Below are 26541 nucleotides of genomic sequence, written 5' to 3'. Positions count from 1 at the left end.
GGTTCATCAGTCCATAAGCTTACACACTACGTAATCTAAATCATCCTAAGGACAAACACACACACCCATGCCCGAGGGAGGACTCGAACCTCCGCCGGGACCAGCCGCACAGTCCAAGACTGTATTACATTAAACGGCAAGAGCTGCGTATGGTCCGAAATTAATTTGAAAGACTTAGACGAAATTAAACCACCTCACTACATTCGATGAATTTATAAACGTTTCATACCTCTTTCTTTTCCTTTCAAAGTCCGTTATTTGTGCAACTTTTGGCCGATATTCGGATGTTTTCGTCAAGCCAGACTGAGCGTCTGTGGTGTAAAGTGTATTACAGTTTTTGTTTCATTCCTTATGGTAAGTCTATGCGATAAAGTGTGTGAATACCTTGCAATGCATGCTCTGTAGCAGTGCAGGAACACTGCACATTTGGAGTTCCATGTATGGATTCAGGAAGTATTTAACGTTGATCGGAAGTGATAGTTAAGGTCATCAGATTTAAACCAGAAAAAGTTATCGATTTTGAGGTTTCATAGAATGGAAAGGAATTGCTAACGCCGGTGTCAGCAAACGTCTACAGTTAAATGCTATTGCAAAATTTAGAAGTGAGGAAATATATTTATCTACATGTTCACTTCATAAACAACCTCCTGACATGTTAGGCCTATATGACGAACAAAGCTCAAATTCGAATTGTTGACATTAGGTTTGAATCTTTTCGGAAACTATTTTACAGTGAAGCACCTTGGCATTTGCAAAACAGACATTCATGATACTAACATAATTTACTAAGTCGAAATTGCAAGAAGATTTATGTGTAAAGGCATTCTTCAGATTTAGCAGTTTGCAACTCCATTAGTTAAAACGGAAAATAAAACGTTGTGTTGACCGGCCTTCAATGAGATTGGAACTGCCATGTCATGTAGCACCAGCATCGCAACGCATAAGGAAATCGCTGAGCTAACAACACACTGGCGGCAACAGGCGGACTATAGTCATTGCAATATTGCCTGAGCCTCAAAACGCAACATTAAACACACAAACAGGTGTTACTTATGCGAAGAATGCCGTTCTTGGAGTCCATAAATTAAATATACTTTCTAAGTGTCTCATATCACAGTGGATTATGATTCTTCGATGTGAAAAACGAATTGCAAGTGAATTTAGCGACGTAATGCCGGGCTACACCCGGAAATAAATGCACTCTCACAGTTTGACAAATACGTGCTCCGACGCTGCCAATTCTCAGCTCCCTTACGAGACAGCTCTTTAGCGAAATGCTTGTCGTGATTGTTCAAAATGGTTTAAATGGCTCTGAGCACTCTGAGGTCATCAGTCCCCTAGAACTTAGAAGTACTTAAACCTAACTAACCTAAGGACATCACACACATCCATGCCCGAGGCAGGATTCGAATCTGCGACCGTAGCAGTCGCGCGGTTCCGCACTGCGTGTCGTGATTGTCCTGTAACAACAACAACGCTGTACTATTGCATATATAATAATTTTTTCTTCTGATTTTTGATAAATTAGTTTAATCGATGTTCTGATTTCATTTCTTTTTTGTTTCATGCCATTATGTTAAAGAAACTGTAAACTATTTTCGATGTGAATATTAATGTTTATGTCAAATTTCAAGCAATATTATAACAGAATTGAAATGTAACAAACGTTGAAACTATTGTAAGATGTTAAAATTGTAACTGTGCGTCTGGTCCATACATAGGCAATGTATTAGGATATGTAGAATGCAAAACCTCGGGTGAATACCCTGTCTGTAGGGGAGCGGTAAAAGGTGGATGGCAGGCGAGCGCGGGAAAATGCACACGGGCACTGCACGGCATAACGGGCTCAGCAGTAGTAGTCGTAGTTGGGCATTGGTCTGAGCAACACGTTCTGGATCGAGGAGGCTCTCCTGGAAGACGTAGTTTCATTGAGCCTCGGATATGCCGTTCCGACGCCTGTACAGCATGGCAAAATTCCATAGGCACTAAATGGAAAAGTATTGCGACGCCAAAAAGAATTAAAGTGCCGACACATCAAGAGCCATTGCTGTGGTTGTATGTGTGCTCCGTGCCTCGCCATCTCGCCGCCCGCCAACCGCCGCATCGATACGAACAGGTTGAAACTTTTAGTACTGTATTCGTGTGGACCAGTGTTACTTTTGTTCCATACTGTTCAATAACAACTTAAATTTTACCAGAACTGTCCTATCATTTAATTATCCTCACAACTAACCTAGCCAGGGTCCTTTCCAAATGTTGTGCTTTCCGAGTGTCCCGAAATGAAGAATTAAAGTTTATGTTAATAGTAATTACCTGCAGACCTAGCTATGTTAGAATGATGTTTAAAGAACTTTTTTCTTAATGAATTCATAGACGAATAACAAAGGTCTGACAAAGTTGGAAGATAATTTTGATATTGATTTAGTAATGAAGCTTAATTATTTCGAGACAGATATAATGGTATTTAAAGGAGCAGGAAATAAGACAAAAAGAGTAGTAAATCATATATTGGAAATCTTGAGGGCATAATGATTTCAGAAATTAATTGTTTTAATACAGTGATCATAACAGTTTCAGGGTCCCCCCCCCCTTTTTATTCATTTGAATTCTGAAGTGTTCTAAACTGATTTGACCAGCAAAGTCAAAGCCAAAATAGAAACCAAAATTTATCAGTGTTTTACCTTTATCAAAATTGACATTGTGTGTGTGTGTTTCGAAAGTGCTACTTCTAGGGTAACCTATGCCCGATTTTAATCAGATCAATAGACAGTACGAAGTTTTGTAGTAAACATTATAGTGTAATGTTATTTATATATCGTTTATCCATATTAGTACAGAAAGTGAAACTATCAGTTCAGGAGATTTTCTGGTTCTAAAATTTACCATATTATGCAGTGTTATTACGTGTTGTTTTGTATGAACGTACATCAACTTGTACAGGGAAGAAACTCAGTTAATGCCTAATTAGGCTGGCGACCGTATTATTAGCAAATTGGTAGCATATTCTGTGTTGTTTCTTGTCCATCCTGACGTGTAGTTGCATTTCGGACTTGCTTGACGTATCATTGTTATTACAGAGTGGGTGTAAGTCTGATTTGCCTCCATTCAGGTACACGCGGTCAATTTCTATACAAAAATCCTTTCTCATAAGGTGAAGCCCGTCAACTTAACATAGTACAGGCTTTAATGAGTATCGTGTGCATTAGCGCAGCGTTTACAGTCCGATACGGTTCTTCAGAGGGGAGACGGGCACGCACGTTTGGTTTTTATGCGGCGTTCTCCCCTGATAGTTTCTGGCGTCGTCTTGTGGACTATCTATACATTTGAGGCATTCAATTATCATTAATCCAGAATGAATTAAATTTCAGCTTCCGGTGTGGAAGAAGGCAGTTGACGCCGACATTATATCATTACAACGCAGGGAAAGCAAAACGGATGATTCAGTGTTTCTCATTCAGCATAAAGCATGTGAGATAATTTTCCGCAATGTTCATAATCATCTCAAAATACAAACGAAGTAAAAATAAATCGAAAGCTTATTTTAATTGAATATAATGTAAGATATCAAACACTTTGCACCTCGATGTCGAATGTGTCCACGTGCAATCTTTTGCAACATACACATAGAATGTCATGATTACCACGAGTCTTAATAAATACGTTAGTAGGGATGGAAGCAAGAAGAGACGCAGTCAACAAATATTCTATTCCACATGGCATTCATTTCGTTTGAGATTTAAGAAGAAGTAAAGCGGGATATTACTTTCGTTAACACGAAAGATATGCCGCACATATGGACAAAGAGGAAGTCTGCGTCTTTGTAAGTTTCCTTCTTGAAATGTGTATGCTCTATTATATACTAAGTAGCCTAATCATTGTTTCCGTGATGTTATCCTCTTGTTTGGCCCCTAAACGATGAACAGATTCCAAATGCATGTCTCTGCATGAAAGTAGTTGTTCGAACCCTTCCCGAGTTGTTTTTTGTGTATTTGCTAGAAATTCATTAAGCAGACCCCTTCGAGGGTTAGGTCTCCAAACTAAACCGTTTTTTATCCACTGGCATAATTTATTCAGACAGCATCAGCACAAGACATCAAACAAAGTCTTCGTTTAATATCTTGCCTAATGACTGTCGTTTCTTTCTTAATAGTGATCCTTGACAATGCATTTCAACGAAGTTTATATTTGTGTGTGACAGATAACTGAAAAAAGATATTTTATTTTGTCAGTCTTCCTTTCTCCACTGAGTTGTAAATGGTTCTCCTTATAAAACGCGTAGTAGCGTCAGAAGGGCAACTGTCGCAATGCAGTCGCAGTGGAATCGAGAGAGTACCGGCAAGAACAGCTAGGCGCTGGTGGAAAGGATACAAGGAAAGGGGCTATATATGGCGGAAAAGAGGAAGTGGACGGTTCTGTGTGTCTACTGCAGCAGATGATCAACGTGTTTTGGTGAATATACGTGCTAATCCATTCCTCAGTAGCCGTGCCTTGAAAGAGCTATCTCAGTTTCCCGGCAGCGGAAAGACTGTTACGAGGAGACTGAAAGACGTCGGATTATATTGTCAGAGAGCTGTTATAAAGTAGCAATTAACCGATTACCAGAGGGCTGACCACATGGCTTTTTCAGCAGAATATATCGACTTTGACTGAGTAGAGTAATCTTTTCGGATGATAAAATATTTTCTTCCTGTAGCGACGCCCATGTTCAAGTGAGACACGAAATTTCCTCCATAAAGTTATTAGTTTATGCTGTTAGTGACTTTACATTTGTAGTAGGCACAAAATAATAAATATAAACAGTTCCATATATCATGATTTTAGTAGTTCATCCCTCATCTGATAAATAAATGTGACCCTTGAATTTGTGAATATTTGCATTAACACGCAAATGTTTTTAACCTTTGGTATACCGCCCACGAGGACAATGCTTTCAGCCATTACATTTTTTCTTCTTAGGCTTCTCCCCACAGTTAATTCTTATACGACTCTGCGATTCGTTTCTATCTCCTTCTACCTTGTTTTGGTCATTTTCCGCTACATTCAGTATCCTGTGACCTGTAGGCGGACCATACTTTATTTTTTCAGATCCCATCTTTCACTTCCAAAGAAACGAGTGCTCCACATCATCCATTTTACAGTGTGTTTCTATATTTCTATCACTTGTATGTTTACTCCAAAGAATATTATTCGTAAACATAAATGGTTTCCTATCGCTGTTCTTCGCTTTACTTTTGTTAAGCATCTATTTCTCTCTCATTCTGGTCCTGAAGTGCTGTCCTTTTAATGCCATCAGTTTTTATTGCTGTGTTCATATGTTTATTACTTTTTCTCATTGCCATTACCATTTGTTGTTGTTCTCACATTCCAGTGTTATTCTTTTCTCGATTTTCGGATAATACCTGCAAAATGTTGTTTATTCTGTCTAAATCTGGAACTATTAGGAAATTGTTGACAAATGTGATGCAGCGTATCTTTTCACAATTGAATTTAACTGTTAATATTTCCTGTTCCGTTGCTTGTATTGCTCCTGTAATGTATATATATACACGCGGTGTTAAGGAAAGTAGTATTCCATACTTTGCGAGTCGGTAGTATGGACTAAAAGAAGACAACCTGCATATTGTTAGGAGCTACACGCACTTCTTCAGTACAAGAGAAGTGTTTTAAGTAGAACAACAGATGTGTTTCACAGTAGTAAAAGTGAAGAAGTGCTCATTGCTCTTAAGATATTGATTTCAGACTCATTTCTCTTGTTTAGTGGATATGTTTGTCTTGTTTCTGTCCATTCTATCAGCTCTCAAAACGTGGATTACTTGTTTTTAATATCCTGTATTCGAAGCAGATATGTAGACAAAGGACGTCCATACTCATTTCCAGACTTTATACTCCTATTTTATTCCATTTGTATTTGTTATTGGGCTCTAATGTATTCAAAAATTGAAACCAATCAACTCAGACCAGACCAGTTTTTTATAATAGTAAAATAATACCTTCCATTTTTAACCATTCCTATATCAATGAAGAAATTATTTCTTTATCGGTTCATTTTTTCTCTTTTAACTAGCAGCACATACAAACCTGTAACTGATGTAGTTATTCTTATTTTGTTCCCTAATAGGCCTGCCCCAATAAACCTATGTATATTTCCTTTTATTAAAATTGTACAATATTCGTATGTTTCTTGGAGGCATGCTGTACTTTTCACTGTTGAATGCCTTGGCTGATTTTTCTTTTAAAGTTAAGCATAAGATAAAATATACTTTACTAACATTACAATCATGAACTATAACATATCCCCCAAGATATACTCTTTTTCTCCAGGTCGCTTCTCGAAACTTAGAATATAATTGCGCAGTAATGTCCACATGTAAAATTAAAATGTGTTCAACGTTTCGTAAGTGTATTTCCTCACCTCCTGGCATGGGTGAATGATAACACATCTGTCGAACAGGATAGGCGAGGTGTGTATCACCTAATCCCAGGTCGTTCGCGCTCGTTCCTGACATCCACTTTGACATGGGAAGGGCCTGATGACGGGGCTAGGAATCGGAGAGTGAACGTACTGGTGACGTAGTTTGTGGTTCCTGGTGTCTCAACCTAAAGCCGTTCACCCTAGTGTGTTTTCTGTCAGGAAATATCGTCCTCTGAAAGTGGACAGGATGGGTTTCTCTTCCTTTGAAATTGCCGCATCAGCACGTTTCCAAGATAGTACACAGTTGTTCCCGAGATTTGTTTCTCGTAAATCTTTTTCTTTATTCCTCCTTTACATTCAATTTTGATACCAGGTGACAACTGCCTGCATTGCCTTGATTAAAAATTCTGTGACAAAGAAACAAATTGTTTTCATGTTTAATATTCCGTAGACTCATGCAAATATATGAATTGGGTTACGATTTACAAATTTTATGATCTTAGTCATAACAGCAACGCTGCATACACGAATTGTTCTTGAGCAACGAGCATTGCATAAAGAAAGATACGTACTCGTAGTGGTATTTAGTTCTCACTAATATGAAGGGATGACTTATTTCACTAACATTCATGAAATCAGCTGTTTATCTCAACTGTAGGCGTTTACTCTGAGCGCGGGCCGCGTTGACACGAGGTGTGAACAGGCGACGTCAGCGGCCACGGTCTCCCTCAGTAAATGCAACACACTGAGCGAACGAGCACGTGTAAAGTCCGTAGAGAATATCTCGCTATAAAACAGATTTCTTTCTTCTATATATCTTTGTCAGTGGAAAGATAGAAAAAAGAATTGTACAGTGAAGGCTAACAATCGTTTTGAATAAGCGATGCAGATTAGCTTTACAACCATGCAACAGAGTCCAACAGTTCAACAGACTGCTGCACTGTATTGAACAACTTACACCCCACCTCATCATTACCAAAGCATAGGAGGACGGCATATTCTGAAAGAAGTCCTACCTGCGTCTTATAACTGACGCCTTAAACTATATTCTGATCCCCGTCCCAGCACCTTCCCCTTGTCAATGTAGGTTTCTGTCAACAGCTATCAGCAAAGGATTTTGCAATGTGGAATCCTCCGAATAATTTATAAACCTGTGGCTTAGACTTCACAGCCAATGCAGTTGTCGAATTTTTTCACAGTATGTAAATTCATAGTATTAGTCAGAAGTATTTAATTTCTAAGTTAATGGATGATCATTTCTTTACAGGACCATAGCCCGATTCATAATAGCAGAGCCGTCCAGAACTGGTTCCAAGGTCTGCAGAGAATAAAACTTCTTCCTTTCGTGCCAAAATCACCGGAGCTCAACCCCACTGAAAATATGTGGTTCAAAAATGACTTTGAGCACTATGGGGCTTAACATCTGAGGTCATCAATCCCCTAAAACTTGGAACTATTTAAACCTAACTAACCTAAGGACATCACAAACATCCATTCCCGAGGCAGGATTCGAACCTGCGACCGTAGAGGTCGCGCGGTTCCAGACTGAAGGGCCTAGAACCGCTCGGCCACAACGGCCGGCGGAAATATGTGGGCGGAGGTTACGAGGTCGTTACCACTGTGTCAAGGAATTCAGAAACTCTGGGAAAAAATAGAGAATACATGGTGTGAGATAAACGATCATCACAATCTCTCGATGAATTTAGCCTTATCATTTCCCCGACGCCTTCGAGCAATCATAGACAACGATTGAGGATGGGTAGAGTATTGAAAGAAAAATAAAAGCCAAACCAGTTGTGAGATCCTGTTGTTGTTGTTGTTGTGGTCTTCAGTCCTGAGACTGGTTTGATGCAGCTCTCCATGCTACTCTATCCTGTGCAAGCTTTTTCATCTCCCAGTACCTACTGCAACCTACATCCTTCTGAATCTGCTTAGTGTATTCATCTCTTGGTCTCCCTCTACGATTTTTACCCTCCACGCTGCCCTCCAATACTAAATTGGTGATCCCTTGATGCCTCAGAACATGTCCTACCAACCGATCCCTTCTTCTGGTCAAGTTGTGCCACAAACTTCTCTTCTCCCCAATCCTATTCAATACTTCCTCATTAGTTATGTGATCTACCCATCTAATCTTCAGCATTCTTCTGTAGCACCACATTTCGAAAGCTTCTATTCTCTTCTTGTCCAAACTATTTATCGTCCATGTTTCACTTCCATACATGGCTACACTCCATACGAATACTTTCAGAAATGACTTCCTGACACTTAAATCAATACTGGATGTTAACAAATTTCTCTTCTTCAGAAACGCTTTCCTTGCCATTGCCAGCCTACATTTTATATCCTCTCTACTTCGACCATCATCAGTTATTTTGCTCCCCATATAGCAAAACTCCTTTACTACTTTAAGTGCCTCATTTCCTAATCTAATTCCCTCAGCATCACCCGACTTAATTAGACTACATTCCATTATCCTTGTTTTGCTTTTGTTGATGTTCATCTTATATCCTCCTTTCAAGACACTGTCCATTCCATTCAACTGCTCTTCCAAGTCCTTTGCTGTCTCTGACAGAATTACAATGTCATCGGCGAACCTCAAAGTTTTTATTTCTTCTCCATGAATTTTAATACCTACTCCTAATTTTTCTTTTGTTTCCTTTACTGCTTGCTCAATATACAGATTGAACAACATCGGAGAGAGGCTACAATCCTGTCTCCCTCCCTTCCCAAACACTGCTTCCCTTTCAAGCCCCTCGACTCTTATAACTGCCATCTGGTTTCTGTACAAATTGTAAATAGCCTTTCGCTCCCTGTATTTTACCCCTGCCACCTTTAGAATTTGAAAGAGAGTATTCCAGTCAACATTGTCAAAAGCTTTCTCTAAGTCTACAAATGCTAGAAACGTAGGTTTGCCTTTCTTTAATCTTTCTTCTAAGATAAGTCGTAAGGTCAGTATTGCCTCACGTGTTCCAGTGTTTCTACGGAATCCAAACTGATCTTCCCCGAGGTTGGCTTCTACTAGTTTTTCCATTCGTCTGTAAAGAATTCGTGTTAGTATTTTGCAGCTGTGACTTATTAAGCTGATAGTTCGGTAATTTTCACATCTGTCAACACCTGCTTTCTTTGGGATTGGAATTATTATATTCTTCTTGAAGTCTGAGGGTATTTCGCCTGTTTCATACATCTTACTCACCAGATGGTAGAGTTTTGTCAGGACTGGCTCTCCCACGGCCGTCAGTAGTTCCAATGGAATATTGTCTACTCCGGGGGCCTTGTTTCGACTCGTGTCTTTCAGTGCTCTGTCAAACTCTTCACGCAGTATCATATCTCCCATTTCATCTTCATCTACATCCTCTTCCATTTCCATAATATTGTCCTCAAGTACATCGCCCTTGTATAGACCCTCTATATACTCCTTCCACCTTTCTGCTTTCCCTTCTTTGCTTAGAACTGGGTTTCCATCTGAGCTCTTGATATTCATACAAGTCGTTCTCTTATCTCCAAAGGTCTCTTTAATTTTCCTGTAGGCGGTATCTATCTTACCCCTAGTGAGATAGGCCTCTACATCCTTACATTTGTCCTCTAGCCATCCCTGCTTAGCCATTTTGCACTTCCTGTCGATCTCATTTTTGAGACGTTTGTATTCCTTTTTGCCTGTTTCACTTACTGCATTTTTATATTTTCTCCTTTCATCAATTAAATTCAGTGTTTCTTCTGTTACCCAAGGATTTCTACTAGCCCTCGTCTTTTTACCTACTTGATCCTCTGCTGCCTTCACTACTTCATCCCTCAAAGCTACCCATTCTTCTTCTACTGTATTTATTTCCCCCATTCCTGTCAATTGCTCCCTTATGCTCTCCCTGAATCTCTGTACAACCTCTGGTTCTTTTAGTTTATCCAGGTCCCATCTCCTTAAATTCCCACCTTTTTGCAGTTTCTTCAGTTTTAATCTACAGGTCATAACCAATAGATTGTGGTCAGAGTCCACATCTGCCCCTGGAAATGTCTTACAATTTAAAACCTGGTTCCTAAATCTCTGTCTTACCATTATATAATCTATCTGATACCTTTTAGTATCTCCAGGGTTCTTCCATGTATACAACCTTCTTTCATGATTCTTAAACCAAGTGTTAGTTATGATTATGTTGTGCTCTGTGCAAAATTCTACAAGGCGGCTTCCTCTTTCATTTCTGTCCCCCAATCCATATTCACCTACTATGCTTCCTTCTCTCCCTTTTCCTACACTCGAATTCCAGTCACCCATGACTATTAAATTTTCGTCTCCCTTCACAATCTGAATAATTTCTTTTATTTCATCATACATTTCTTCAATTTCTTCGTCATCTGCAGAGATAGTTGGCATATAAACTTGTACTACTGTAGTAGGTGTGGGCTTCGTATCTATCTTGGCCACAATAATGCGTTCACTATGCTGTTTGTAGTAGCTTACCCGCATTCCTATTTTCCTATTCATTATTAAACCTACTCCTGCATTCCCCCTATTTGATTTTGTGTTTATAACCCTGTAGTCACCTGACCAGAAGTCTTGTTCCTCCTGCCACCGAACTTCACTAATTCCCACTATATCTAACTTCAACCTATCCATTTCCCTTTTTAAATTTTCTAACCTACCTGCCCGATTAAGGGATCTGACATTCCACGCTCCGATCCGTAGAACGCCAGTTTTCTTTCTCCTGATAACGATATCCTCTTGAGTAGTCCCCGCCCGGAGATCCGAATGGGGGACTATTTTACCTCCGGAATATTTTACCCAAGAGGACGCCATCATCATGTAATCATACAGTAAAGCTGCATGCCCTCGGGAAAAATTACGGCTGTAGTTTCCCCTTGCTTTCAGCCGTTCGCAGTACCAGCACAGCAAGGCCGTTTTGGTTATTGTTACAAGGCCAGATCAGTCAATCATCCAGACTGTTGCCCTTACAACTACTGAAAAGGCTGCTGCCCCTCTTCAGGAACCACACGTTTGTCTGGCCTCTCAACAGATACCCCTCCGTTGTGGTTGCACCTACGGTACGGCTATCTGTATCGCTGAGGCACACAAGCCTCCCCACCAACGGCAAGGTCCATGGTTCATGGGGGGGATGTGAGATCCTACTAATGCTAAATGGTCCATGTGTATTCTCATTAAATGTGTCACTACGTGATTCTTACACATAACAATTACTAATTAAATTCTTTACTCAAAGAAATAAATAAACAAATGTACGCGCAACGTATAAATGTTTAATTTTGTAATATTAACCCCAAATTTGGTACATTGTTAATCAGCCGACTGTGTTAAAAGAAAATACGTAAGTAACAGGAATCGTAACTGGGCCTGCCCTCCGTTCTGTATGCTATTTCTTTTCATCTCTCAAAACATAACGGTATTACCAGTAACATACAGGATAAAATTTCCTAACAGTTGATCTTGTAACAGCACATATAAAGATATTTTACGTCCTATGGTTTCTCACCCACGGGAAGGAATGGAGGATAGCCCCCAATTCTTGATTCATAATGTCACAGCAACACACTATCACTCTTATTACCATTGGGCAAAGCAATGATCGTATCTCCACGAGGACCAGTACTAGAAAAAGTCTAACTTCTTCAATAAAACCTCTCATTTATTGACGTGCCTCGATGTTAACTAAGTCCCGCGTGGCTGGAAAGTTGACGCGGTCTAGATTCCGAAATTCACGTTCCCTCATATTCGTGCGCGGCACGTTATTTCAACTGAAAAAATACCCTCCACAAGTTACCTAGACTGATTTCCTAATTATATGTCGGCACCATTAAATAATATACCATCCAAAGCCTCCCCTTCAAAAGATACATAAATACACAAACAGAACTTTTCACAGTACTTACAGTTCGTGTATAGCGTGGATAGCATGGCAACACGAATTACTATTATGCTGTTTCCCCTTTTTTTAATTCAGGAAAGCGATCTCAGTGATTCCCACGTATCTTTCAGATCCAGTTGTTCTAAAAATCAGCTTCACACGTAAATTTCTACTGACTCATTCCGCCAAAGATGACTTCTTATTCTTTCATATTAAATTAGCAACCTTGCCTTTATCCATGAATTTCAGAAACTCTTTAAATTACAAATTACAACACACGCAAGCTACAAATGGCTTCTTTGAAAACTAATTCTTTCAGATCAAAATTAAGAGCATTACTTTCTACCATGAATTCCTGTTAGCAGCTTGATTAGTTAAAGCCACGAGATAATATTTTCCTACACTTCCAGATCAGATTTTGAAACAAACTAACCAGAATCATCAATTTAAATTGACCATTACTAAAAAGAATTACGGTAAATCAACACATTCCTACTTATATACTAATGTTTCATAGCACTCAGTCATCAACTCTTAATCATTTTCTTCATCAGCCCCATGTGGTGAGTGCCAGGTCTTTAGACTATAATAGCTCGTCACATGTATCTTATTTGTGTCGTACCTGCTTTACAATTGAATTCTAACACTTTACTGTTCACCGAATTACTCAATCGAAATATCAAATTCCGTTAACTTTCAAGTTACTCTTCGCGGTCGCGACATAGTGTTCTCACATTTGCCTATCTTTTACCTGTCTATAAACAATTTGGCTCCCTCAAAAATATTATATTAAATTAAATATACTCTGAAAGAGAATGTTACCACTTAAGGTGGAACATTAGAGCCTTAAATAACTCATTTACTTTCCCTTTGCGGAGAGCATTTTGCTCCGCCACTTCCTCAGTCCATCCGGCTGCTTCAGTCGTCCCCAGGCAAGTGCCTTTCTCTTATCATGCTACCGCTCTCCTCTTGCCTACGGCGAGGGTGATGTGCACCCAGGCCAATCAAGGCTCCAGAATTTAAAGCATTTGAAACTCCCGGCTGTCTTCTTCCCAGCACACAATGAAATCTGCCCGCGCTTTTCTACTCAGTTAGCTTAACGTAAGAATACAGACAAACCTAGCCCCCTTCTCTCCAATGTCAGAGAGAGACCCTTACCTCAGAAAACTCTCATGTCACTGCATATCGATACATCATTGCCTTGCCATGATTCTAATAATTTTGTTTCAATATCCACTCCCATTCTATCGACAATGCATACTATTTACCTTGTTCTCAACCCAATCGTGGACTATTTAGGGTAAGATAAGTGAGAAAAGTGGGTTTTCATACATTATAACAAAATAATAAACGTCCAGTTGGACGTCCAGTTGCGATATTGGCGTGCCAGCCTGTTGGCAGCTGAGGGTTGCGATTAATTATCATTTCTTTCTAGAAAAGCTGCGTGGTCATCATTGGTTCTTTCGCAACAGTTACTATCTTCATATAATTAAAGGCTACCCGGCCATCGACCTTCTTCTGTGCGAGCCCGCATCTCGTGGTCGTGCGGTAGCGTTCTCGCTTCCCACGCCCGGGTTCCCGGGTTCGATTCCCGGCGGGGTCAGGGATTTTCTCTGCCTCGTGATGGCTGGGTGTTGTGTGCTGTCCTTAGGTTAGTTAGGTTTAAGTAGTTCTAAGTTCTAGGGGACTGATGACCATAGATGTTAAGTCCCATAGTGCTCAGAGCCATTTGAGCCATTTTTTTCTTCTGTGCGAATGCGCACACCTTGCCCGAACTCTTACGGGAATCGTCACCTTAGTTGGTACGAGTAATGAGTGAATGGGCAAATATCCTTTAGGAACATTACAAATGCAGGTTGTGAACACTTAGGAATGTGGGTCTCACAGGAAGCCTGCAAGGGATAAGTCCCTGCAGTCGCGCTATGCTCTGTGTTGTGGATGGCTCAGATCGATAGAGCGTCTGCCATTTAAGCAGGAGATCCCGGGTTCGAGTCCTGGTAGGGGCACATATTTTCAGGTGTTCCCATTGAGATATATCATCAACACCTGTTGGCAGCTGAGGGTTTCAATTAATTATCATTTCTGAATAATATGTATTTGTTTGTTCTAAGTGTACCTTGGCTTGTGAGTGGCCAATAGAGCGTCTTCTTTGAAGCAACGTGTTTCTGTTACATCATAAACCGCTTGTGTGCATCCACTTGGGGTGCGACGTTAGGAATTGAAGTGATACCACCGGTGAGTGGCACTGTACCCGGTGGCAATGTCATGGTGCTGCATCAGGTACAGGGTATGAATTTGAAATCTAATTGTGTTTTAGTAAAGTGTATTTATTCTAACGTACGTTGATGTACTTTAGTCACAATTGAATTACATAGGGCTAGTACTGTGTGAAATATTCCGCTTTGCTTAAGCTCACCTTAACTATGTTTCTTAATGCGTTTTAGCATACTTATTCGTCCCTCAGGGGGTTTAACTGCAACTGCTCTGTTTGTACCTGCACCTTCTCAGTTACATGTACACGTTTATCGTCCTACCTATTTATTGTGCAACAAAATCTATTATAATGATCTCTGTCAGTCTTCGCGAGTTTTCCCTGATCTGTTTAAAAGCCTGGTAAAGAATATATATACGAGGGACATTTGAAAAGTCCGTGCAAAGTCCGAGAGATGGCACTACCGGCGCGTATCGAGGTCATGTTTAGTTAGTAGTACCTTTGGAAAGGAACGCACACCAAGTTTCAGCCATATTGGTTTATTTCTTTGCGTTTGGCATTCGTGTGAATCAATGAAGTCGAGTGATTGTCAAAAAATGGACGAAAAAGAATTTCGTGTCGTGATTAAACAGTGCTTTATGAAAGGCAAAACGCCTCAGGAGACTGAAGAGAACATTGATAATAATTATGGTGACTCTGCACATTCGATTAGAACAGCTTTTAATTGGTTTTAAAATTTTTGGACTGGCCATACGGGCACAAGTGATGCTGAACGTTCTGGACGCCGTGTGGAGATTACGACTCCAGAAAACGTTGATAAAATCCATGATATGGTGATGGATGACAGAAGAGTTAAGATGCGTGAGATTGCTAGTACTGTGTGCATCTCGAATGAACGGGTACATAATATTTTTCATAAACATTTGGACATGAGAAAGCTATCCGCAAGATGGGTTCCGCGATTGCTCACACTTGACCAAAAACGAATCGTGCGAAGTGTTGCAAGAATTGCCAGCGGCTGCTCAGGAAGAACCCGCAGGACCTCGTTTCGTCACTGTGGATGAAACATGGATACATTGCTATACTCCTGAGACCAAACATCAATCTAAACAATGGGTTACCAAGGGAGAATCTGCATCAAAAGAGGCGAAGACCATTCCTTCGGCCGGAAAGGTTATGACGACTGTCTTTTGGGATTCGCAAGAGATAATCCTCATCGACTATCTGGAGAAGGGTAAAACTATTACAGGTGCATATTATTCATCGTTATTGGACCGTTTGAAAACCGAGCTGCAAGAAAAACGACGGCGATTGGACCGCAAAACAGTCCTTTTCCATCACGACAATGCACCAGCACACACCTCAGCAGCTGTGGTCGCAAAATTAATGGAAATAAGATTCCAACTCGTTTCACATCCCCCCTGTTCTACAGACTTGGCTCACTCGGACTACTATTTGTTCCCCAATTTGAAGACATGGCTGGCGGGACAAAGATTTTATTCAAATGAGGAGGTGATTGCAGCAACTAATAGCAATTTTGCAGACTTGGATAATTCCTATTATTCAGAAGGGATCAACAAATTAGAACAGCGTTGGACGAAGTGTATAAGTCTAAAAGGAGACTATGTCGAAAAATAAAAAAGGTTTACCCCAAACACGTAAGTAGTTTTTATTTTTGCACGGACTTTTCAAACGCCCCTCGCATATACAGGGTGTCCCACTCAAACCTCTCTGATTTAAAGGACTCAGAAGAGAAAAACCACAGTAGATACGACAATGAAAAGTGCACCACATTGTAGAGCATCTCAAAGAATTTATAATCCTACGTCAGAAGTGCCAAGTATTGTCGCTAGAGTGGAGCATGGTCGCATGAAGTGAAAATGGTGATTGCACAGCAACGCACACAAGCAGTAGTGTGGGTTTCAGAAACAAAATCGCCGATTACTGTGCAAAGGAATTATCGTCGTGTGTGTGAATGTGATCCACCTGATGTGAAAACAATTAAGGAATGGTATAGGAAGTTTCTGGCAACAGGAGGTGTTCTGAAACATTCTGTCGGTGAACGTTACGGAGTTTCAGAGGAGACAGTGGGGGACATCAGACAAACGTTTCTCAGAAGCCCACGTAAGTCAATTCGTCAAGCATCTAGGCAACTTGATATACCTCGATCAACATTGCATCATGTAGTTCCCCAGCGTCTTCGTACGTGTGCAAATTCTGCAACATCTGACGCCGAACGACAAACCACGCCGACAACATTTTGCTGCGGATATGCTGCAGCGCAATCTTATGGATGCCAGCTTCCTGGAAAAATGCTTATTCTCAGATGAGGCAACCTTTCATCTATCAGGAAGGGTTAATAGGCATTATGCTCGGATTTGGGGTTCGGAAAATCCGCACATTGTCATTGAACATGGTCGTGATAACCCTACACTAAACGTCCTGTGGGGGCTAATGCATGACAGGGTTGTTGGACCGTTCTTCTTTGCAGAACTAGCAGTGAGTGGGTCAGTGTATCTGGACATGGAGGAGCAGTTTGTGTACTCTCAGATACAAGACTTGCAACCCAACATCATTTTTCAACAAGATGGAGCTCCGCCGCATTGGTCAACGGCTGTTCCCAAGTCCCTGCATAGGAAATTTCCCAATCATCGAACCGGACGCGGAGGACCCATTGCCTGGTCACCACGTTCACCCGACATTACGCCACTTGATTTCTTCATGTGGGGGATTCGTGAAGGACCGCGTGTATGCGACCAAAGTGGACGATATTCCTACGTTGCGACATCGTACCACTAATGCGATTGCAACAATAACAGAGGAAATGTTACAAAGAACTTGGCAAGAAATTGAATATAGACTTGATATTCTTTGTGCTTCAAATGGTTCACATGTAGAGGTGTATTAACGATAAATAAATATTTGAGATGCTCTACAATGTGATGCATTCTTCATTGTCGTATCTACTGTGTTTTTTCTTCTGGTTCTTTGAAATCAGAGAGGTTTGAGTGGCACACCCTGTATATTAGTTATTTATTTAGGTTTGGCTTTAACTATTTATTTTATCTAAGGTTACGAGTTGTATTTATCTTCCTAAAGCAAGTCTCATCATTTGTTAGTGTGTATTCTATTATTGTTTGAGGGTGCTGCCTCGCGTGTGATTTATGTTCACAGTTGATTGCGAAACACGCGAGTCTACCTTGGTGTTTGCAGCTGTGACTTCCGGGCCGCTCCCTTGGCGGCATTCTGCCCGACGCCCGAGGTCTAAGTTATTGCCGTGGCGGCGTTTTGCCGCGTCGTCTGTCACATCTAGCAAAAGTTGAGTAGTTGTCTTGTTCCTTGGAGCTATACCTGGGTTGGGCGATTGCTGCCAGGTTTGTGGGCTTCGGAGTTTAGCGGGATTAACTCATAAACTTTTGTAAATTACTGTTCATAAAAGAAGAGCGTTCAAATCCTCTAGTAGCTGTTCCTCATAAAATCGATTGAGCTAAGAGCGTTCAAATTCTCTAGTAGCTGTTCATCATAAAATCGAATGTGCTCTGTATTTGGTAAATGTAGTTACCCTTTACTGATCTATTCAAATTTCATTCTTACTGGTTCAACTGGCTCTGAGCACTATGGGACTTAACGTCTATGGTCATCAGTCCCCTAGAACTTAGAACTACTTAAACCTAACTAACCGAAGGACATCACACAACACCCAGTCATAACGAGGCAGAGAAAATCCCTGACCCCGCCGGGAGTCGAACCCGGGCGCGGGAAGCGAGAACGCTACCGCACGACCACGAGCTGCGGACTCATTCTTACTGTTCATAAACTCAGATGCTTTGTGTTTATTGAATACTGTTTTCTCTCGTTTATATTGGTAAATTTCAGTAGTTTGTCGCTTTATATGTCACTATAATTCCGATGGTTTTCATGTTATTAATCCGGAATTTAATTGATCAGTATGTTTTTCTTAAATAAGTGTAAAATTTGGTGAAAATGACGAACTATCTGATGGATCTCCCTTCCACGTGTTGAGGTTTGATCCTTTCTTATCCTGAACGAGTTACCTGGGTTTCATAAAGATCATAAAAAATAACCTAAATTACAGGTTCAGTCCCCAGACGGAGTAGAAATTCGTTCTGTTTCTTACGTGAAAAATTCCAGTAAAGATTATTTCATCGCACAATGCGACGTTCGGCTTTGCTACGTTTGGTTCTGTAGACGCTTTGTCTTCAGGAAACTTCTTCGGCAGTGGCAAGTGCAAGATACGACTCAGGGGTGTAGTGGAGTGGCGCGCGGCAACTGGCGACTGACCTGCAGGAAGCGCATCCTCCGCTTGCCGGCCGACCAGCCGGTGATGTTACACTCGCCAGAGCGCAGCACCAGCCGCCGGCTGGCCGCGTCGGAGTCGCGGATCGCCACCCCGGTGTACACGGCGTCGCCTGCTCGCCTGCGAACAACCGACCGTCACGCAGTCAGCACGAGAAACAGCTACACCACTCAAACCAGGACTACAAAATCTAAAGCCTCTTGTAAACTTTAGTTAGACGCGCTCCAGTTCTGCCGCTGACAGGCTGGACTCAAGAGTGCGTCTCGCACAATGCGGAGGAGGTAGAAGAATTTACTGGTTCACATCAGACATCAATTCTACCGGGTGATCAAAGAGTCAGTATATATTTGATCACTTATTAAACTACGGAATAATGTAGATAGAGAGGTAAAAATTGACATACATGCTTGGAATGACATGGGGTTTTACTAGAACAAAAAAAAACAAGGTATTGCTAGACGCGTGAAAGATCTCTTGCGCGCGTCGTTTGGTGGTGATCGTGTGCTCAGCCGCCACTTTCGTCATGCTTGGCTTCCCAGGTCCCCAGACCTCAGTCCGTGCGATTATTGGCTTTGGGGTTAACTGAAATCGCAAGTGTATCGTGATCGACCGACCTCTCCAGGGATGCTGAAAGACAACATCCGACGCCAATGCCTCACCATAACTCCGGGCATGCTTTACAGTGCTGTTCACAACATTATTCCTCGACTAAAGCTGTTATTGAGGAATGATGGTGGACGTACTGAGCATTTCCTGTAAAGAACATTATCTTTGCTTTGTCTTACTTTGTTATGCTAATTATTGCTATTCTGATCAGATGAAGCGCCATCTGTCGGACATTTTTTGAACGTTTGTATTTTTTTGGTTCTAATAAAACCCCATGTCAGTCCAAGCACGTGTGTCAATTTGTAGCTCTCTATCTACGTTTTTCCGTGATTTATTCAGTTTTCAAATTTATACTGACTTTTTGATCACCCAGTATTTTATCACACACGTAATTTATCTAATCGACCGCACTCACTTAAATCACATAATAGTTGTTACTTGTTACTGTTTCAAAGATTTACATTCATTTGGTATTTATTCTGAAGAACGTGGAATTAAAAAAGAATTTCTATTGCATGACGAGAATATTTCGAATAGGGTCATCAACGCTACAATCAGTGTCACTGTGTGAACGGTAATTGTTTATAATGAAAGAGTAACTGTACGTGTGATGAACAATTAACCAATATCTCAGGATTCAACAGACTATTCATATGCAAAAACGTAGGAACACCTGATTCACGTCTTGTGACAGCACCATACATCAGATTTGGTTCAACACTGCAACTAGGGTAAAGCACTTGCGAAGCGTGCGTTAGCGCCATTTCTCTGAGCGGCTTATATGTGATGGATGAAAAAATTGGAAGAGGAAAAGTAAAATTGTGAAGGGGCACTGCAAAGGAGGTGGGGCAGCATGGGCAAGGAGGAGGAAGAGGTACTGGAGGGAAAGCGATGGAGGACTCTGAAATAGAAGTGTAGTGATGTATGAAATGAAATCACACGGAGGTACGGATTCGACTGTATTCAGCAACTAATCCATAAGACCTACTTCCCCATGGTACAAGTCCACTTTTGTTTTTGGCTCTTTGATGGAACACTTTTGTTGCATCATGTGACCCACTGCAGCGAGGATGTGAAGAGTATGTTTTACATTAGTTGTTTTTTTAGTAATAGCTTTTTACCGATGGGCAATGAAAAAGTTTTTAAATTACTGTTTCAGAGTATGTAACGTCGAACAGTGAGCTGTTCCGTTTTTCTGTATTGTACCATCCAAAAAAAGAAATAGGTAAATCTATACGTTGGTCTTCGCCCCCATACGATGGCTGTCTCAACCTACAAGCGAAAATTGAGGCACAGGAGAGCTGAGTAAGTTCGATTGTGAGGGCAGTTCGACTGAAAATGACACTGAAACCGTTAATAAGCTAGCCGACGGCGGAACCTTATTAATCGAAGAATTTTCTACGGCTAAAATCATTGAAGGATCTAACGCCAAATTTTTCTGAAAATCTCAAGGTACCATATCACATGCGGCACCGAGTACAATAATTCGAGATAGCCGTCAGCTCTGCTACGTCAGCGATGTGGAGGAAGCGGTCCGACAGACGTCCGCGCCCGGGCGCATAATGTTTATATCCTCATGTATTAACGAACGAAAGAAAGAAAGGTTTCTGATGGGTAGTAATTACAACCATGTTTTTGACCACATACATATATCAATATTCGAGGGCCGTTCAATAAGTAATGCAACATTTTTTTCTGAATGCAGGTTGGCTATATTTTGGATTCCAACACACCATATTATTCCCGACTCTTTTCGCTACAAAATCCTATTTTTCAACATAGTCTCCGTTCAATGTGACGGCCTTACGCCGTCTTACTGGGGGATCCTGAATGCCTGCATGGTACAACTCTGTTCGTAGACGTCGGAGCCAACGTCATGCTGCATTAATACACGCGAAGCGCATAATTCATTGAGGGAAGTCGAAAGTTGCGAGATCTGGGCTGGAGGGTAAATGAGGAAGAACAGTCCACTGGAGTTTTCTGATCTCTCGGCAAGCAGACTTGCGTGAGGCCTTGCGTTGTAGTCCAGAAAGAGAAGTTCGTTTGCATTTTTGTGTCGACGAACACGCTGAAATTGTTTCTTCAATTACCTGGGGGTAAAACAATACTCTTCACACTTGATAGTTGCAGGATAGTTGGAGGAGGATAGGAAACAGATTAGCCTCTGCGGACGCCTAGAAGACCGTCGCCACGACTTTATCGGCGAGGAGCGCAGCTTTGAACCTTTTCTTTGGAGAAGAGGTGCGCGGTGCCAATCCATTGATTGCCGTTTCGTTTCCAGTTCGAAGTGATGAACTCATGGTTCATCGTCTGTGATGGTGTTTGATAAAAAATTGTCAAGATCAGGCTTGTAAAGCGCAAGGAATTCTGCGCTGATGGCCCTTCGTTGCTCTTTCTGGTCTTCTGTTAGGTGGCGGGGAACCCAGCAGTCAGACACCCCTTTGAGTACCTCAACTGGTGGACTAGTGTGTCAGCGCTACCAACAGAGACGTCCAGTTGAGCAGCGAGGTGTTTGACTGTGGTCCGTCGATCATCTCGAATGAAAGTGTCCGCACGTTCCAACACTGAAGGCGTCACAGCAGTATGCGGCCAATCGGCACGTGGAATATCGGGCAGCTTTGCTCTACCATGTTGCGGTGATGACAGACTCCTCACCCAATGACTCACCGTACTTTTTTTCATTGTCATGTCTCTGTAAACATTCTGCGAACACCTACGAATGTCTGCGACACCCTGGTTTTTCGCCACGAACGAAATATTAGAAACCCTGATTGGTGAGCGATGAGTATAGAGACGGAGGTGCGTTTGAAGGTCACTTTTGTACGTTCTTCCTGAAACCTCGAAAACCGTGGCTGCCAGTACAAAATTTAACTGCATTCAATTTCCTACAAAACGGGTCTTTCCTATTTTTCTGTAGGGCTAATAGTTTGCCCGCAGCTGGCGAGAGAATAAAAAAACCTCGCATGTTGTTTTTGAAGGACAGATACTCCACAAGCTACCTTATGGGGCGTGGCGGAGGGTATCTTCTGCCACTACTAGTCATTTCGTTTCCTGTTTCATTCGCAAATACCGCGAAGGAAAAACGATTGTCTATGTGCCCCCGTATGAGTTCTAATTTCTAGTATCTTGTCTTTGTTGTCCTTACGCGAACTGTATGTTGGCGGCAACAAAATCGTTCGGCAGTCAGCTTCAAATGCCGATTCTCCAAATTTTCTCTATAGTGTTCCTCGAAAAGAAGGTCGCCTTCTCTCCAGGCATTCCCATTTGAGTTCCCGTAGCATCTCCGTAACATATGTCGTTCGAACCTACCAGTAACAAATCTAGCTACCCGCCTCTAAATTGCTTTGATGTCTTCCTTTAATCAGACCTGGTAGGAATCCCAAACCCTTGAACAGTACTCAAAAATCGGTCGCACAAGCGTCCCATGTGCAGTCTCCTTTACAGATGAATAAGGCTTCCTTAAAATTCTCCCAATAAACCAAAGTAGTCCATTCGCCTACTTTATCGCAGTCCTCACAGGCTATTTGCAATTCATATAACTTTGCAACAACATGCCCATATATTTAAACGACGTGACTGTGTTAAGCAAGGCACTAGTAATGCTGTATCAGAACACTACGGGTGTGATCTTCCTGTTCATCCGCATTAACTTACGTTTTCCCACATGGAGAACCATTTATCATACCAACTACAAATTTAGTCTAAGTCATCTTGTATCCTCCTACAGTCATTCCACTTAGACACCTTACCGTATACTACAGCATTATCAACAAATAACCGCAGATTGCAGCCCACCCTCTCCGCCAAATCATTTGCGTATTTAGAGAAAAGCAGCCGTCCTATCACACATCCCGGGGGCTCTCCTGACGGTACCCTTGTCTCTGATGAACACTCGCCGTCCAGGACAGCATACTGGGTTCTATTACTTAAGTAGTCTTCGAGCCACTCACTATCTGTAAACTTACTCCATATTCTTGTACCTTCGTTAACAGCCTGCAATGGGGCACCGTCTCAGTGCTTTCCGGAAATCTAGAAATATGGAATCTGCCTGTTGCCCTTCATCGATAGTTCGCAGTATATCATGTGAAAAAAGGGCAAGCTGAGTTTCGCACGAGCAATGCTTTCGAAAACCGTACTGATTCGTGGACATAAGCTTCTCGATCTCAAGAACATTTATTATATTCGAACTGAGAATATGTTCAAGGATTCTGCAGCAAACCGGAGTAAGGGATATTGGTCTGTAATTTTGCAGGTCCATTCTTTTACCTTGCTCTTATAATGGAGTCACCTGCGCTTTTTTCCAGTCGCATGAGACTTTGTGCTGAGCGAGGGATTCACCGTAAATGCAAGCTGAATAAGGTGCCAATGCTGTAGTGTACTCTTTGTAAAACCGTTCTAATCGCTTGAGTCTCCCAGTCTATAACTTCAGTTAAAGTCTGCACCTAAAACTATAAAGTGCCCGGGAAATTTACGCGGAATAGTGCCCAAGTTTCACTTCATTGTTCCTCGGCTACAGTTGCTGAGGCAGGGCGTCTTTAAAAGCAGTCGATAACCATGACTGATCCCTCTTTAACTCTTATATTCACCCAAGTTATCTCACATTCTGATTCTGTGCTAATCTCACTGGATATTGTCGTATTTTTTGTTATTATAGATCTATTTGATATTTAGTATACATTGCAATATTTATCAGTGACCTTCATTAGTAAATGTACATACAAAAACTGTATTGTCTTTGGAAAAAGTATGTTTGGCACCGAAAATACTTGATTGCCAGAAATGTTATGAGAAATATGTATTTGAAACTACCTGGCAGATTAAAACTGGGTGCCGGACCGAGACTCGAACTCGGGACCTTTGCCTTTCGCGGGCAAGTGCTCTACCAACTGAGAGACCCAAGCACGACTCACGCCCCGTCCTCACAGCTCCACTTCTGCCAGTACCTCGTCTCCAACCTTCCAAACTTTACAGAAGCTCTCCTGCGAACCTTGCAGAACTAGCAGTTCTGAAAGAAAGGATATTTCGGAGACATGGCTTAGCCACAGCCTTGGGAATTTTTCCAGAATGAGATTTTCACTCTGCAGCGGAGTGTGCGCTGATGGCTGAAGTAAAGCTGTGAGGAGGGGGCGTGAGTCGCGCTTGAGTCTCTTAGTTGGTAGAGCACTTGCCCGCGAAAGGCAAAGGTCCCGAGTTCGAGTCTCAGTCCGGCACCCAGTTTTAATCTGCCAGGAAGTTTCATAGCAGCGCACACTCCGCTGCAGAGTGAAAATCTCATTCTGGAAACATCCCGAATGCTGTGGCTAAGCCATGTCTCCGCAATATCCTTTCTTTCAGGAGTGCTAGTTCTGCAAGGTTCGCAGGAGAGCTTCTGTAAAGTTTGGAAGGTAGGAGACGAGATACTGGCAGAAGTAGAGCTGTGAGGATGGGGCGTGAGTCGTGCTTGGGTCTCTCAGTTGGTAGACCACTTACCCGGGAAAGGCAAAGGTCCCGAATTCGAGTCTCAGTCCGGCACCCAGTTTTAATCTGCCAGGAAGTTTCATATCAGCACACACTCCGCTGCAGAGTGAAAATCTCATTCTGTAAATATATATTTGTATGTTTTGGTGTGTGTGTTGAACTACTGCATTATGTTAGTGACCATTTTTGAATGATAACATGTATGAAACGAAGCGGATCAGCAAGTAACAATAAACAATGAAAATATATTTCGGTTACTAAGAATGTACAAACAATAAAAATACAATACAATATTAAACTATGAAATAAATTTCGTCCTACAAATTAAGAGTCTTTCGAACGCACCAACAGTTTTGAGTGCTGAGGATGCGTTTGTTCTTGTGCTCAGTGTACTAAGGAAAATGTGTATTCAGCAAAAATATAAGTGACGACATCAACGATGTGATTTAAACATACAACTTTCTTGTGGTACTCCCTCAAATTAATCTTATTGAAAAGGATAAATTACGGTACATAGCCTAACTGGCATACCCACCAAACAGATCTTGTCAACCTTCAAGAGAATCTATGATTAAAAATTAATATACGTTACACGTACACTGATGAGACAAAACATTGTGACCACTGCCCACCGCGACGCTGGATGCCGCGTGGTGGCGTTGGTGGCACGTGATACGGTGACAAAAGTATGTGAGCGGAGCAGACACGGACGGGGGTTCATCATAATTAAGAAATGTGTGTGATATCTTATGAGACTTAACTGCTAAGGTCATTAGTCCCTAAGCTTACACACGAGTTAACCTAAATTATCCTAAGGACGAACACACACACCCATGCCCGAGGGAGGACTCGAACCTCCGCCGGGACCAGGTGCACAGTCCGTGACTACCGCGCCCCTGACCGCTCGGCTAAACCCGCGCGGCCATAACGAAGATATGGGCTGCAAATGAGGAAACCCGTTGAGATAAGCGACTTTCACGAAGGGCAGATTATTATTGCGCAGAGCCTGTAAACGAGTATTTCGAAAGCGGCGAAGCTGGTCGAATGTTCACGTGCTACTGTCGTGAGCATCTACGGGAAGAGGTAGGACAGTGAAAATCCGAGTAGACGCTAAATGGTTGGACGTCCACGGCTCTTCACAGCAAGTGAGGTTCGGAGGCTCGTCTGCTCTGTAAAGCAGGACAGATGGTGATCTGTGTCTCTGTCGAAAGAGTACAATGCTGGTCCACGCACAAGTGTTTCGGAGCACACCGTTCATTGTGCATGGTTGCAAATGGAGCTCCACAGCAGACCACCCCTACTTGTTCACATGTTGACCCAATGACATCGCCAATTACGGTTCACTGAGCAAGGGACCATCGGGATTCGACCGTCGATTAATGGAAACGTCTCAGCTCTTCGAGTGAATCATAGTTTTGCTACACTCCACAAATGCCGTTATTGAGGTGAACGGCGGCTCGAAACGTGCAGAGCGCCATGGATGCTGGCTGATGGGAGCGTTATTATGCTATGGGATACATTCTCCTGCACATGTATGGGACTTGTGGTAGTAATCTAAGGCTGACAGCTGCGAACCATGCTTGATGTCATCTGTCAGCAGTATAATTGTCTGTGTCTCGGAGGCAGAACCGTGCTACAGTGGTTTGAGAAGCAACAGAATTAACTCACGCTGATGTCTCGGCGACAA

General features: G+C 41.9%; 1 protein-coding gene across 1 annotated transcript in view; it reads right to left on the bottom strand.

Annotated features, from left to right (window-relative positions):
• The window catches only part of LOC126457958 (ATP-sensitive inward rectifier potassium channel 12-like), a 155886-nt gene that overhangs the window by 72191 nt on the left and 57154 nt on the right, over nt 1-26541 (bottom strand). Inside the window, exon 2 of the mRNA XM_050094696.1 lies at nt 18776-18911. Within this exon, the coding sequence (XP_049950653.1) occupies nt 18776-18911 (136 nt within the window). The remainder of the gene's footprint in view (nt 1-18775; nt 18912-26541) is intronic.

The sequence above is a fragment of the Schistocerca serialis genome, chromosome 1 (genome assembly GCF_023864345.2).
Source record: "Schistocerca serialis cubense isolate TAMUIC-IGC-003099 chromosome 1, iqSchSeri2.2, whole genome shotgun sequence".
Taxonomy (NCBI): Eukaryota; Metazoa; Arthropoda; class Insecta; order Orthoptera; family Acrididae; genus Schistocerca; species Schistocerca serialis.
Note: the sequence above shows the minus strand (reverse complement) of the source record. Positions and strands in the feature narration are given on the sequence as shown.